The sequence below is a fragment of the Hypanus sabinus genome, chromosome 28, assembly GCF_030144855.1.
Source record: "Hypanus sabinus isolate sHypSab1 chromosome 28, sHypSab1.hap1, whole genome shotgun sequence".
NCBI classification, from domain to species: Eukaryota; Metazoa; Chordata; class Chondrichthyes; order Myliobatiformes; family Dasyatidae; genus Hypanus; species Hypanus sabinus.
This window is the reverse complement of record NC_082733.1, coordinates 5,296,282-5,311,668: the sequence shown is the minus strand read 5'-3', so window position 1 is coordinate 5,311,668 and position 15,387 is coordinate 5,296,282. Positions and strand designations below refer to the sequence as shown.

The window sequence follows — 15,387 nt, the reverse complement described above, 5'->3', positions numbered from 1 at the left end:
TGAACAATGAATTTTTTTTGTATGAACTTCGTTTATTCTTACCCATTGAAGAATTAATGGTTGGAATTCAGATATGGGCATTTAACAAGGCATTGCCTAGAGGCAGAATGTAATGTTATTTAAAATGTGTTAAATGTGGTGTTTGGATATTGGTAAATTTTGGCTGTTTGAGAACTGAAGTTTCGTTCTAAAGAAGAATGAAGTAGGCTGCATTGACCAGCTTTTCTCCATGGTTACCCTTGTTTTATCCTATCAGAGATATCTCCCCTCTCCAATCTTCTCTGCTTCTTTTGCCTCCTTCAGCCTGGAAACATGAATTGTTTCTCTTCCTGCAGATGCTGCTCACCTGATGACTACAGTCGGCCCTCCTTATCCGCAGATTCCGCATGCGTGAATTCAACCAACCGCGAAAACCCGGAAGTGCTCTTCCAGCACTTGTTGTACGAGCATGTACAGACTTTTTTCCTTATCATTATTCCCTAAACAATGCAGTATAACAACCATTTTACATAACATTTACATTGTCTTAGGTATTATAAGTAATCTAGAGATGATTTAAAGTATACGGGATGATGTGTGTGGGTTATCGTGGATCAGGATTGAAAAAAAAAATTAAGTTCTCTTACTAAGAACAGGTACAGGTACATCTGGTATTATTTAGCATCAGTTAGTCAAACATTTGTCTTAGTATATATTTTACCTTGCCAGGTTCAGGAACGGAAGTTCTCAAGACTCGGGACGAGTGCGCTCTCCACCGTGCCGGGTTGATGTGGAGGATCAAAAACCCAAAACCCCAAAACCCAATAATTAAACCACTGAGTTGCTTAACAATAATTGTAGCTTTCATTGGGGCAGAGCCTTTCTCACTTTATCCTTTAAAATTGTTCCGATTGTTGACCAACTATAGCCTAACGCTTTTCCAGTGACCAATGGCGTTTCACCTCTTTCCCATCGCTTTATTAGTTCCACTTCATTTTCAATCGTGATCATGATTATTGTTGTGAACAGAAACACTGCGCATTCAGAGCTGTGGTGCCGGGTCCTAATATCCACTGCATTGAGACAGGTTAAATAAGGTCTGGGGTTCCACTGGGTCCTAAGATCCACCACATTAAGACAGGTTGAATAAGGGACTTGAGCATCTGCAAATTTTGGTATCCTTGAGGGGTCCTGGAACCAATCCCTCGCAGATAAGGAGGGCCGACTGTTTTTCTAGCATTTCTTGTTTTCATTTTGTATTATTTTTAATCTGCAGTTCCTTTTATGTTTACTTAGACTGTAATTAAGACTAAGATATAAAACGTGTGTACATTTCACCCTTTGTATATACTGAACATTCACATCGTTCTATAATTGATAATAAAGTACAAACTAGTAACAAGACATCAATTATATTATTCTGAAGTCTTCTGCTTTCCGTTCTAATCCTGAAAAAGCGTCTCAGCTTGAAGAGTCAAATGTTTATTTGTTTCCGTAGGTGCTACCTGACTTGCGGAGTTACTTCAGCATTTTGTGTGTTGCTCTGGATTTCCAGCATCTGCAGAATCTCTTGTGTTTATTAATTTATAGCCACATTAGATTTGGGCAAGACAAAGCAGAGTGCAGTATAATAAAAGGCTGATAATCCAACACTCTTGAGACCTTTTGGTAGTGTTGTACAAGCAGACTTTCTGGAGTATTGGGTGTCACTGCCATTATATTCAAGCACACTTTTATTTCACTTCTTCAACATGTAGTGTAATTTTTCCAGTGAAACCAGCTAGGTGAAAGACAGGAAAAGTATGTGCACCACAGACTCCGATTCTGGCTGTTTGAATTGGTTTTGTTGTGAATGATGGATAATCAGCACCAATCAAACATGCATTGCTTTACTTTGTGTTTTGCTTCTCATAATTGTTAGATGTATTATGAATAAGTGAGTCTAAGTTTACCAAATTGTGTGACTCTATGGTACTTTAGTACTGAACTCCATTTTATTTTTTCCTGTAAAATTAATAAATTAAAGATATTGTAAACTAGCTTTTAAGAATTTCATTACACTTCTAGTACATCTAACCTTTAAATTTGGAGATGACAATATGTTAGTATGAATTATGTTACATTTTTACATTATTTCATCATTGAGGACTTTTTCTAAACATTCTAACTTTCTTATATGGTTTGCATTTAAGAAATGTTCAAGTGGTGTTTCAAATCGGTTACCTTTTCTATTTCTCATTCACATGCTTGTGAATCAGTCTTAATACTGATCACTTTCATAAGAAAATCATGGAATTAATAATTTTCCCTGCAAGATCACTAGCTTTTAATTTAAGTAATGTTTTGATATATTTTCTGCACTTGATGGTACAATATGCAGTAAATCTTGGGAAAATACGAATTATAATGCAATAAATGATATTTAAATTTGACGACTGCTTGAATTAATGGGGTAGGTGTGGATTTTGTATTAAAATTGAGTGGTCAAAATCTTAAACGAAACTAAACACCTGTCACTTCAATATTTCTGCAGTTATCTCTTGTTAAAGTGCTTAATTTATGCATTAAATGCTTGATATGTTACAGACTTTCATTTTCCTTTATTTTAAAGGAAGGCAGTAAATGCCAGAAGTCAGTTTTTTTTGTTCTAACTTTTGAATGCAGTAGTACAAATGAAGAAAATTTGGTGTGGCTGTTTGAACTGTAATGAGGCAGCAACTAATATCAGCAAATTTCATTTGTTAGATCTCAAGTTCAGTCCCTTCTGCCTTAACGACACATTGCTTTTGGTGAACTGTTTCCAAAACTACCTTAAACAAAATGTAACCTATTAAAAACAATTGCTTGGTCCTTTTGATGCAAGAGGTCTGTTTTCATTTTAATATTTTTTTTAGACTGAATTACATTTCGTTCTGGTGGTGTGTTTCAGTGTGTTTATATTATTTGCTATGGTTGCTTATGAATTAATGAGCATGGCTTATCACAATGAGTTATCAGCTTGGCTGAGCCTTTTTTTTTTTGAAAAAAGGAAACGACAATTCATGAGACTGTTAGTGACCTCTTGGTTGATTTTGCCTGAGCTACACAGAGTAGTAGCAACTACTGAAGAGGAGAAGTTGTTTAATATCTGAAAGAGTAGGAAAGCAGGTTCTAAAATTGTACTGTAACAAAATAATCCTTTTTTGTTTTCCAGAGGTTATTGCGACAATCTTGGATATAACTCTTTAAGTGCAGCTGATTTTGGGAAGATCATGAAGAATGTCTTTCCAAACATGAAGGCCCGGCGTCTAGGCACAAGAGGCAAATCTAAATATCCTTTATTGTTGCTTTGAAGTTTGAAAGTGCATTGTTCATTTTGATTTGCAATGTCTTCATATAGATAAACTTTTATAAAGTAAAGTCACTTTTGAATTATTTTTATCACAAATAGCACCTGCAATAAAATTCATCTAGGATTAAACTTTGATATTGGAGTATTTTACTTGTAGTTTTGTTAAATGCAGATCATTTATCGAAACAGATTTTTTTCTTTCATATCAGTTGTACATCAGGTATAAGCTGTGTTAAATGTAGGTGCCTATTTCCTACCATGTTAATATAAAATTTAATGTGTACTAAATTTGCAAATGAAGTTTGTAGACCATAGGACACTACAGCATAGTACGGTACAAAAATGTTGTGCTAATCTTTTAACCTGTTCTAAGATCAATTTATCCTGTCCCTCTATACATTTTTTTGTCATCCATGTGCCTTTCTTAGAGCATCTTAAATGCCTCTAATGTATCTGCCTCTAGCACTTCCCCTGCACTCATCACTCCCTGTGTTAAGGACTTACCTCTGACATTTTTCCTCCAGTCACCTTAAAATTTTGCCCCCCCCCCCCCCCCCAGCGGTATTAGCCATTTCCATCCTGGGGAAAAAAGTAATTACTTGATGGAGATGTACTTAGATTAATTCTAACTTTAGGAATTGATTCTTTCACACACAATGTGTCATAATAGGTTACGCATGGGGTAATGGGAGCTAGCAGGAGCACAGGTATCCCTGCTACCTCAAATGATTATTAAGTAATGTGAGTATGTGCATGTGTGTACCTGTTTCAGTGCCTCCTCAAAACCAGTTAGTTTTAATTGGGTTTTGGCATCCATAGTTGCAGCTTTGAAAATCTAATCTACACTAAATTCCTGCAGGTAACCTCAATAGCCTTGGAACAGTGAGGTTACATCTTGTGTGCAAAATGGACAAGAAGAGCACAATGATGCAAAATGCTTTCTCAATACAATATGTAAAATTTAAGAGGTTTGATTTAGCGATCCACTCTTTGAATTCGACTAATTGTTATTAACAAAATTTTATCATTGAATATGGTATCCTTGCCAGGTTTCTATATCCATTTACAGTTATGTAAGGGGGTTAGTACTGTAGGCTTAGCATTTATACCTGAGGATGAATATCAGTGTTGTATTGGACAATAAAATGAGCCTTTGAACCTTTGAATTGCAATTGCTACTCAAATTCACTCCAAGATTGTGTCATATCAAAATCCTGTCTGATCAGAGTTATATGAGATGAACTTAAGAAATTTTGGCACAGTTCTTAATATGTTGCTACTTTTTTATTAAAGATTAGTAAGCCATTTGTAGAAAACAGATTACCATTCTTTTGATACTGATATTGGAAAAAATTAACATCATGCATTTGCATTTAAATTGGGTATGTCTGAAGGTGAGGCATAAAATTAGATTCTTAAATGGCAGGAGAGTTGAAGCACTTTGATTGGGATTCATAAATATACTGTTGCAAGAAAAGGTTTGTGAACCCTTTGCAATTACCTTGTTTTCTGCATTAATTACTCATAAAATGTGGTCTAATCTTCATCTAAGTCACAATAATAGACCAGCATAATCTGCCTAAACTAATAACATACAAACAATTGTACTTTTCATGTCTTTATTGAACACATTGTTTCATTGTCCAGGCTGGAAAATGTATATGAACCCTTGTATTTAATAACTGATAGAACCTCCTTTAGCAGCAATAACCTCCACCAAATGTTTCTTGTATCTGCTGATCAGACTTGCACAACAGCAAGGAGGAATTTTAAACTATTCCTCCATGCAAAACTGTTTCAGTTCATCTGTATTTCTGTGATACCTTGAATGAATAGCTTGTTCAGGCCATGCCACAGCATCTCAATTGGGTTAATGTCTGCAGTCTGGTCATGGTCATTCCAAAACACATATTTTCTTCTTTTTAAACCATTCTGTTGTGATTTACTCTTGTGTTTCAGACAATTGTCTCATTGCATCATCCAACTTCTATTAGGTTTGAGATGACAAACTGCTACCCTGACATCCTCCTGTAAAATGTCTTGATACAGTTTTGAATTCATTGCAATGATTGCAAGTTGTCCAGGCCCTGAGGCAGCAAAGCAGCCACAAACCATGAATCATCTTCCACCATGCTTCAATGTTAGGATGAGGTTTTGGTGTTGGTGTGCAGTAGCCTTTTTCCTTCAAACATAGTGAGTATTTCTGTCAAAAAGTTCAACTTTTGTCTCATCTGTCCATAGAACATTGTCCCAGAAGCATTGTGGAACATCCAGGTGGTCTTTTGCAAACTTGAGACAAGTAGCAGTGGTTTTTTTTGGAGAGCAGTGGTTTCTTCCATGGTGAATACTATTCTTCCATGAATACTATTCTTGTTCAAAGTTTTTCTTATAGTAGACACATGAGCAGAGACTTTAGCAAGTTCTAGAGATTTCTGTGGGTCTTTGCTGTTACCCTTGGGTTCTTCACGTCCTTCAGCATTATACATTGTGCTGTATGTGTGATCTTTGCAGGATGCTAATTCCTAGGGAGAGTAGCAACAGTTTCTTCCATTTGTAGACAATTTCTCTTACTGTGTGCTGATGAATGCTCAGATCTTGAGCTTTGTAGTCTTTTCCAACTTCATTCATCCCTCCCATTCTTCTTCTAAGGCCCTTGTTTTGATTGAGACACAGTGCACATAAACAGATCTTGAAGAGCAGGCTCTGTCAGTAACCTGACATTGCGTTATCGAGCAGGATAACTCCACAGTCCACGCCTTTAATCTCATCTCATTGATTGGAACACATGACTCCAAATACCTTTTAGAAGGCATTACCTCAGAGGTTCACATATTTTGTTGAACCTAGACTGCTTGTTTAAATGGTATACTTAGTTTTGCCAAGAAGTACAATTGTTTGTGTGTTGTTCGTGTAACACTCAGGTTAAGATGTTTACTGCTATGTTGCAGTTATTTCATTTTAGCAGTTCTGTAAGAGCAGTATGTTATGCTTTTAGCATTGTTTCAGTTTTAAGCTAAAGATGATGGGCTATGTTTTTCAACTTAGGAATGTTGTGTCAGCCAATCATGATGATGGAATTGGGAGAAGGTACTAGAGCATGCTGGGAGGAGAGGTTTTAATGACAAGTCACTGGTGTGGGTCAAGGTCTTTTTGGCAGGAGCTGGGAGATGATGGGAGGGAAGATGGCTGAGGATGCCATCCCTGTTGCATAAAGTGCTTTGTGCAGATGAATGGCTTCAAGGAGGAAGGACCAATACTCTCGTGGGGGAGATTGTTTGTTCAAGATGAATTCTGAGTAACATTCGGAAAGTGGTCCAATCACAAACGAGAAAATCTGCAGATGCTAGATATCCAAGCAAAATACACAAATTGCCGGAGGAACTCAACAGGGCATGCAGCATCTATAGAAAAGTATACAGTCGACGATTCGGGCCAACGCCCTTCAGCAGGACGGTTGAAAGGTTTCAGCTCAAAATGTTAACTACCGTAAATTCCGGACTATAAGCCGCTACTTTTTTCCCACGCTTTGAACACTGCGGCCTGTACTACGGTGCGGCTAATGCATGTTTTTTTTTCATGCCGCCAAAAACATTTTGCCTCGTGGACCAATAAAATTGATGAGTAGTTCACAGAGGTCCAATGAAATTGTACGATAAATCAAGCGCACTTTCACAATTAAATTATTGTAAATCAGTCATTTGTACTGACCCTCATCAACATGGAAAACACTCGAAGAAAAGCATATGATGCAGCTTTTAAGTTAAAGGCGATCAATCTGGCAGTTGAAGAAGGAAATCGAGTTGCTGCACATAATCTTGGCATAAATGAATCGATGGTGAGACAGTGGAGACGCCAGCGTGAAGAACTGAGTCAATGCAAAAAGACGACAAAAGCTTTCAGAGGTAATCATAGCAGATGGCCCGAACTTGAAAACTTTCTTGAAGACTGGGTTAACACACAGAGAGCAGGCGGCCGGTGTTTCCACCGTGCAGATCAGACTGAAGGCTAAAGCAATCGCCACCAAAATGAAAATCGAAGATTTTAGAGGTGGGCCATCGTGGTGTTTTAGATTTATGAGACGAAAAGGCCTGTCCGTCAGGGTACGCATGACTCTGTGTCAGTAGCTCCCTTCTGACCACGAGGAAAAACTTGCTAACTTCCACACATTCACTCAAACAAAGATAGCGGAGAATTCCATCGGGCCAGATGATATCATAAATATGGATGAAGTACCTTTGACGTTTGACCTGCCTCTCACTCGGACTGTTAATAAAAAAGGTGACTTGTCCATCACACTGAAAACAAGTGGCCATGAGAGAACGCATTTTACTTGTGTTCTGAGCTGCACAGCATCCGGATTAAAGCTTCCACCGATGGTGATTTTTAAGCGGCTGACAATGAAAGTTCAGTGAAAGCTGCCATCAATAGTACAAACTCAATTCCAGCTGTGATTCCTGGGGGCACCACGAAGTATTTGCAGCCACTGGACATCAGCGTGAACTGGGCATTTAAAGTGGCGCTGCACGTTGAGTGGGAGGCTTGGATGACGAGCGTTGAGAAATCCTTTACCAAAACAGGACGCATGCGAAGAGCATCTTTAACTCAAGTCTGTCAGTGGATCCTAAATGCGTGGAGCCGTGTCACAACATCCACCATCACCAACGGGTTTCGAAAGGCTGGACTGCTGCGTGATGAAGAGGACCGCGTGCGCTCAAGTGAGAGCGACAACGAAGAGACTGAAGTGAGTGACGAGATCCTTAGGTTGTTCAATTCGGACACTGAAGAAGAGGACTTTGATGGTTTTAGTGCGCAGGAGGAAGATGAAGAAGGCGATCAATAACTTTTCCTGGTAGGCTGCAGTATATATATTTTTATTTACCAGTCGTTAGGAGATATTGGAATGTTGTTCGTGCACTGTTCAGTAAAAAAGTATACGCAACGTAATTTGTGTGTTACCGATACGTATGTATATTTAAAAGTAGCTGTGTTACAGGCACTGTTCAAAAAAAAGCATTTGCAATATGTATTTGTTTATGTTACCAAAAAGTTAAAAAATCCTCACGTGTAATATCTTTCTGTGTAAATATCTCATATTACACCGTGGGACACCTGTGGCTTAAAATCCGGTGCGGCCTGTACAAGTACAAAATTGATTTTCTTTCTAAAATTAGAGCGTGCAGCTTTTAATCAGGTGCGCTCTGTAGTCCGGAATCTACGGTAACTGTTCAATAAAGCTGAAATTTTAAAATATGCTTTCTTTATAATTGTATGCAGTATACAGTCTGTTATTTCTTGCTGACAGGTAATTGCAAATGGGCAACATTTACACAGTATTCACTCAGTTTGTGTTGCGGGTTGGTGGAAACATCATCCTGGTTCCCCTGGTCTGGCGGAGCCCAAGTCGTATCAAACCTAGACATACGGAGTTTGAGAAAGGTGGTTTTCTCACCACTGAGTCCATTGCTTTGCTAGCGAAGGGCTAACCAGCCATGTTTCTAGAGGTGCCTTATAAAAAGGGGTTTCATTAATTTAGGCAGATTGTATTTGTCTATTATTGTGACTTAGATGAAGATCAGACCACATTTTATGAATAATTAATGCAGAAAACCAGGGTTCACAAAGGGTTCACAAACTTTTTCTTGCAGCTATAGCCTAAGTTTTTGAGAAGATGATCAAATATACAGTTGAAAATCAGTGTTCAACACTATTTCACGTTCTGGTAACTTAGAGAGAGGCATGGTTACATATTCTTTTCTTTTAGTTTATAAAGTTACGAAATCTTGATTTTTAAAAAATTCTCCTTGAAGATGTATAATAAGTCTCCAAGTTAACGTCTTGTGTGGGTGTGTAAAGAATTGATATAGTTTAGGAAAGGTTACATGGACAACATTTCTAACATGGTTATTATGTGAACTTTCTCATAGACATGAAAGTTGATGAGCTTATAGTTTATGTATTTTTAAAATTTGAATCCTGCAAGCTGTTTATTTATAAAATAAACAAAACTAGCCTTAACTACTTGAAACATATTGCTATAGTGGTCTGAGGAAAAAGGCTTTTGTTCACATGCCATCACTACCAAGCCTGGATTTTCACAAAACTTCTGAAGGGGTAAGGAACTCCTTTGACCATAACCATAACTATGCCTCTTTCTCTGTTGGAAAGAGTGTTGTGTGTGAACTTCCATTTTCCATTGTACCACCTGAAGGTCATGTTTGTATCCACCATTAACACATTCCTCATTCACATTTGATTTTCTCCAGATCTGTCTGCCACATTGTCTTTCTTCCAATATTCCCAATATTCTCATGGTACAGACTTGTATCATCCATCTTAACCAGCCTCCACGTAGCTGTAAGTTGCCTTAATTACAAGCATAATCCAAGCTAGATGATATATGCACGAGAACTCCTGCAAATTATATTTTTAGTGAAGTCTTATTGTTAGTATAGTGTATGTTTTGATCTTTGAAGACTTTTATTTACCTGGACTGAACATTGGGGAAGCATTTTTCCCATTCTGTTAGACTTGCCCGTATTTCAAGAGGTATGTTAGTTGATGAAACAAAAATGCAAAAGAGCAAAGCACTTTGTACGAACTTTAAAGATCACTATTTTCATTTTGGGATTCTTAATCTAACAAAGGCATCTCAGTGACACTTCTTGGAAGCAAATTGTTTTTGTTTTCCTAAATGACCTCCATTGCATCTTGTGTTGCCTTTTCAAATCCCTCATTGCATCAAATAATGATCCGGCACAGAAGAAAGGGATTCAAGACCTGGAGACCATAGTTTCTCTGCAAAGCTTACCACTGAAAAGCTTAGTGGTTTTTCCTCGTAAATCATGAAGCCTCTCAATGGTAACCATCCTTCCTTGAATTTAGTGTTATACATTGATTATAACTGCAGTTTGAACCAGAGCTGTGCTCATCTGACTTTTAGGTGCTTTTCTAAAGCCACTTTGGTTATTCCTCTGAATGGGGTTACCTGCACCTGGTTCCTTTTTTACCTTTTGACCTGAAGCCAGAGGACATTCAGTAATTTCTTTTTCCACTTCTGCACCATTAACTTAAAGTTTCCATATACTAGTTTGGCCCCCTTTTCACTTCCATTGCCAACCAAACATATAGTGACAGGTTCCATTTTCTTTCTTTCGTTGATTTGTTGCATTGTTTATCCAACTTTCACTGAATGAACCACATTTTTCTTAACCTGGAGATTTTGAAGGGCAAAATCCTTGCTCTGTACTTTGCCAACTTTGCTACATAATTTACTAATTTCATCCCTTGCCTTGACAACCTTGTTAAATCAACCTAGATTGTTCACAAGCTTGGTGTTTAAACCCTGAGGTGTTCATCCAACCACATAACTATAACTATTCCATCACCAAGAATAAACACTCAGTCTTCCGTAATGTCCCTAACACTATTACCTGCTGAAACCCTCCCATACACTTGTCAAATGCTGCTGTGGCTATAATATTTTACTCTCATATACATTTGTCCCCATCCAAAACTCCAACCTATTTCAACATGGCCCAAGTCCTATTTTCCCGTCACCCCTGTGGTTACCAGACATATATTGGCATCATTTTTAATTTCTGACCTTTCATTCAAATCATTCATCGCCATATTCATTTGATCCTTGTTTCAAGGTATTACATTCCTATTTGTGGCACCTTGCATATCAGCAATATCTGTATTAGTCCCACCTCAATAGAAAAATGTTGAGAGACAATGATACCCTGACATTGTTTTAAGATGCCATCACCAACGACCATCAAATGGAAAAGAAATGGGAGGGACCTAATACATTCTTCAAATGTTTTTAAGTCAATAACCTTCGTTTGAGTTCTATGATTCTAAACTCTGAAATTCCTTACTGAAAACTTCTGTCTCTCCATGCCTCTGCTCTGATATGATGGCCCTTGAAGCATGTAAAGCACAGTAGTAAAAGAAGTGGAAGAAAAGCAAATGGAATATAATGTGAGATGTTCTCACCCCATCTTCCCACTGCAGTATATCTTGATCTTACTTACCAATACATGAACCTCTCTATCCAGCACACCTTTCCCTTCCCACACTCTCTACTTTCTGCAGGGTTCACTCTCTTGTCAACTCAACTCCGTCCTGGCACTTATCCCTGCAAGCAAGACAACTGTTACACCTGTCCCTATACCTCTACCCTCACCACCATTCAGGACCCAAACAGTCCATCCAGGTGAGGGGAAACTTCACCCGCGAGTCTGTCGGGGTCATCTACTGTATGTGGTGCTTCTGTTGCAGCCTCCTTTACATCGGTTAGACCTGACGTATTTGGAGGGCCATTGCATTGTGCACCTTCACGACATCTGCCACAAAAAGTGGGATTTCCTGATGGCCATCCTTTTCCATTAACTTCCCATTCACATTCTAACATGTTTGTCCATGGCTTCCTCTGCTTCTATGATGGGGCCACAAATTGTTCTGTACAAGAAATAGCTGGGGACATATTTTGCTTGATAGATTCTCCTTAAATGCTAATTTATCTTACTGAGGAAGGAAATTTGATTTTGAATATTAAATCCAAGGTGAATAGTTGGAACCAAAATTTTTCATTCCAAATGATTTTCAAAATAGGAAATTACATCTAACACAACTGTGAGATTTATTTTAGATTTAGATTACTGTAGAGTCATTCATAGAACCTTGCATCACAGAATAGGCTCTTCTACTGAACTGGTGTATGCTGACCAAGATTCCCATCTAAACTAGTTCCATTTGGCCCAATTCCTATCCATGTACCTACCCAAATTCCTGTTAACTGTGCCTTCCTCAACCACTTCATCTGGCTGCTAATTCCATAAACTGACTGCTGTAATTAGAATGTTGTCAAATCTATTACTTTAAATCTCTGGCATCTAAGTTTTAGACTCTCCTGCCCTAAGAAAAAGACTGCATTCACTCAACCTTATTTATATATAGACCTTTAAAATCACCTCTCATTCTCCTATACTGCAGTGAATAAAGTCCCATTATATTGCTGTTGTAATGTTATTTGTTTAGGAAATGAGGTGAAAGTAATTTAGACCTTGCATAATAATGTATGTCAAATGGTATATTGGATTCTTCATATAGGATAAGTTTTGAGTCATCTTTTCAGGTAGGCTAATATTTGTTGACTCCCTTACTCCAGATTATCATTTAGAACCATTTCTTTGCTTCTCAAAACCTTCATGTTGTCAGAACTGATGTGAAATGCCATCTTAACTATCTTCACCCTTTTAACCACCAACCAGTTAGCTGGTATTTGCACAAGTAATAAAGTAAGGGAAAAAAAATCAAGTGATTAAACTTGTTTGCTGAAGGAAATTTGGATGTATATGCTTTTAGGGAAGGCATGGGCTACCACTTCTTGCTAATGCTTTTAAATAAATGTTCTCTATTTGGCATTTTGCACAGCAAACTTCCGTAGTCTGGTATGTCTATCCCAAGATTAAATGTAGGTTGTACTTTTTTTTGAGGGAGTATTTTTTTACATACTGAACGGTTTACGTTAAATTATTTGTTACTAGTTCAGCCTTGACAATTTTATTTCTAACTTGTTTAAGTAGTTGAACTTGTGTCACTAGATTGAACAACATGACTATGTGTACATATCTCCTGTAGATCATGACTGTCCATACATATCTCCTGTAGATCATGACTGTCCATACATATCTCCTGTAGATCATGACTGTGTGTGTGTATCTCCTGTAGTTCATGACTGTGTGTACATATCTCCTGTAGATCATGACTGTGTGTGTATCTCCTGTAGTTCATGACTATGTGTACATATCTCCTGTAGTTCATGACTGTGTGTACATATCTCCTGTATTTCAGGACTGTGTGTACATATCTCCTGTAGTTCACGACTGTGTGTACATATCTCCTGTAGTTCATGACTGTGTGTGTGTATCTCCTGCAGATAATGATTGTATGTGTGTCTCCTGTAGGTCATGACTGTGTATATCCCATGTAGATCATGACTGTGTGTATCTGTAAATCATGTCTGTGTGTGTGTCTCTTGTAGTTCATGACTATGTGTACATATCTCCTATAGTTTATGACTATGTGCGCATATCTCCTGTAGATCATGACTGTGTGTGTATATCTGTAAATTATGTCTGTGTGTATGTCCTATAGTTAATTATTGTGTATGTATCCTGTAGATCATAACTTTGAAAAAAAAAGAAAAAAAAAAGATTGAACAAATCTCAAATAGTTTTTGTAAGAGTCTAGTCCAAGCTGTAGTCCTAATTTTTTTTAGAGTAAGTACATTTTTTATTATGCTAACAATTACAGTTTAATGTTTGTATTGTTTTCTAGTCTGAAGGAATAGACTGTGCAGGCCACTTACAAAGTATTGATGAAGAGGTCAGATCTGCGGCTTGCAGTCTAGTGTGTGAGTGGGCCCAGAAAGTATTAATCCGCAAATTCGATTCTGTGGTCGATCTAGCTCGCTTCCTTGTTACCAGCCACTATATTGGCACTAAATCCGTGGCTGCATTGTCTGTGATGGCCGGTGCACCATCAGGTGAGTAACCACATGTGTAAAATATTTCTTCAGCTTTTCTCCATTTAAGTATCTTAAAATATATTACTGTGGTTTACCATTTGATGAATTAGGGTGGATAAAGTAAGCAGGTTCCTTGCATTATGACTGCAAGGAGTTCAGGTATATAATCTGGGCCTTCGTAAGAAGTTGCTCTTCTCCTTTCCCACTATGTACGTGGTGCTGATTTATGATTGTCTGTAAAAGGTCAGTGCATTCTTCACCTCATTAATAGCTGCCTTAACTTAGTTACTTTAACACAAGAATAGTCCAATGAATCCATCAAGTCCACCTTAGCTACCACACAGCAAAATCTTAAGATTTATTCCTGCCCTCCTTGTTTCTCTATGGCCCTGCAATTCAGTCACACCTATCCACCCACTCACCTTTGACTTTTTATTTTGCCAGTTGCCCATATTAAGACATAATTTGCAGTTGCCACACTCCTACCAATCCATCTTTGAGAGAAAACTGGAGAACAGAGTGGAAAGCCCAACTCCTTGATCACAGGGGGAATGTGTGAGGTCATCAGGACTGAACCCCCCCCCCCCACCCCAGTCTTTGTCACTGTAAGGTAGCAGCGCTACCTGCTGAGCCACTGTGCTGCTTGCAGTATGTTTACAAAATTCCTAAACAGTTTACAACAGAGAATGACTCATATCTACAGTCTGATCCGGCAGAGTATCTTCAGAGCATCTGGAGATCAGTTAGTATAAGAAAACCAGGCTGTCAACCAACCATACTCAAGAATTTTCATATAGTTATTTATACATTAATTTACATGTAGGGAACAAAATTAAGATTGAGAAGAAAAAAATGGGATTAACGAAAGTAAAGTATGTAAATACTAATTTATGAAATTTCAAGTAGGATTTTTTTTAAAGAAACAGGATTCCTTGCTTTGTAAAATTAAAATTTCAGGCCTCAAGATTATTTGGAAATGACTATCAGCAATGTTCATTCACTCACTGTATAAATACTAACACTTCTGACATATTTCCCAGAGAACTGATGGTATTTGCACCTTTGTATGTCTTTAATTCCATCAGTAGGGGCTGCTGCTGCACATTCTGTATTTTAATGCGACTCCAGTATAGTTGATAACCAGGAGTAGAATTGTTTTCTAAAATGGAGAGTACGTACGTATAGTTTGAACCAGAAAATGCACACCTATCTTAACTATTTAAGAAGTCTAACATCAGTGGTTGAACTGATGTTGGAATCCATTATTTAGGATGAGTTTTCGGGTTTCTTAGAAGCATATGAGAAGTTAGGGGAAGTCTTGCTTAACAAATTTGTTGGAATTCTTTGAGGAAATAATAGACAAAGAGTCAGTGGATGTTGTTTACTTGGATTTTCAGAAGGCCTTTGACAAGGTGCCACACATGAGGTTGCTAAACAAACTAAGAGGCCATGGTATTACAGGAAATATACTAGCATGGATTGAAGATTAGAGACTGGGAGGAGGCATAAAGACCAAATAAGGGAGGCCTTCTTTGGTTGACTG

General features: G+C 37.8%; 1 protein-coding gene across 1 annotated transcript in view; it reads left to right on the top strand.

Moving 5' to 3' along the window:
- The window catches only part of LOC132382390 (DNA-binding protein RFX7), a 124,886-nt gene that overhangs the window by 89,079 nt on the left and 20,420 nt on the right, over positions 1–15,387 (top strand). The window contains exons 5-7 of the mRNA XM_059952532.1: positions 3,173–3,293; positions 9,341–9,421; positions 13,655–13,862. Coding sequence (XP_059808515.1) covers positions 3,173–3,293; positions 9,341–9,421; positions 13,655–13,862 — 410 coding nt within the window. The remainder of the gene's footprint in view (positions 1–3,172; positions 3,294–9,340; positions 9,422–13,654; positions 13,863–15,387) is intronic.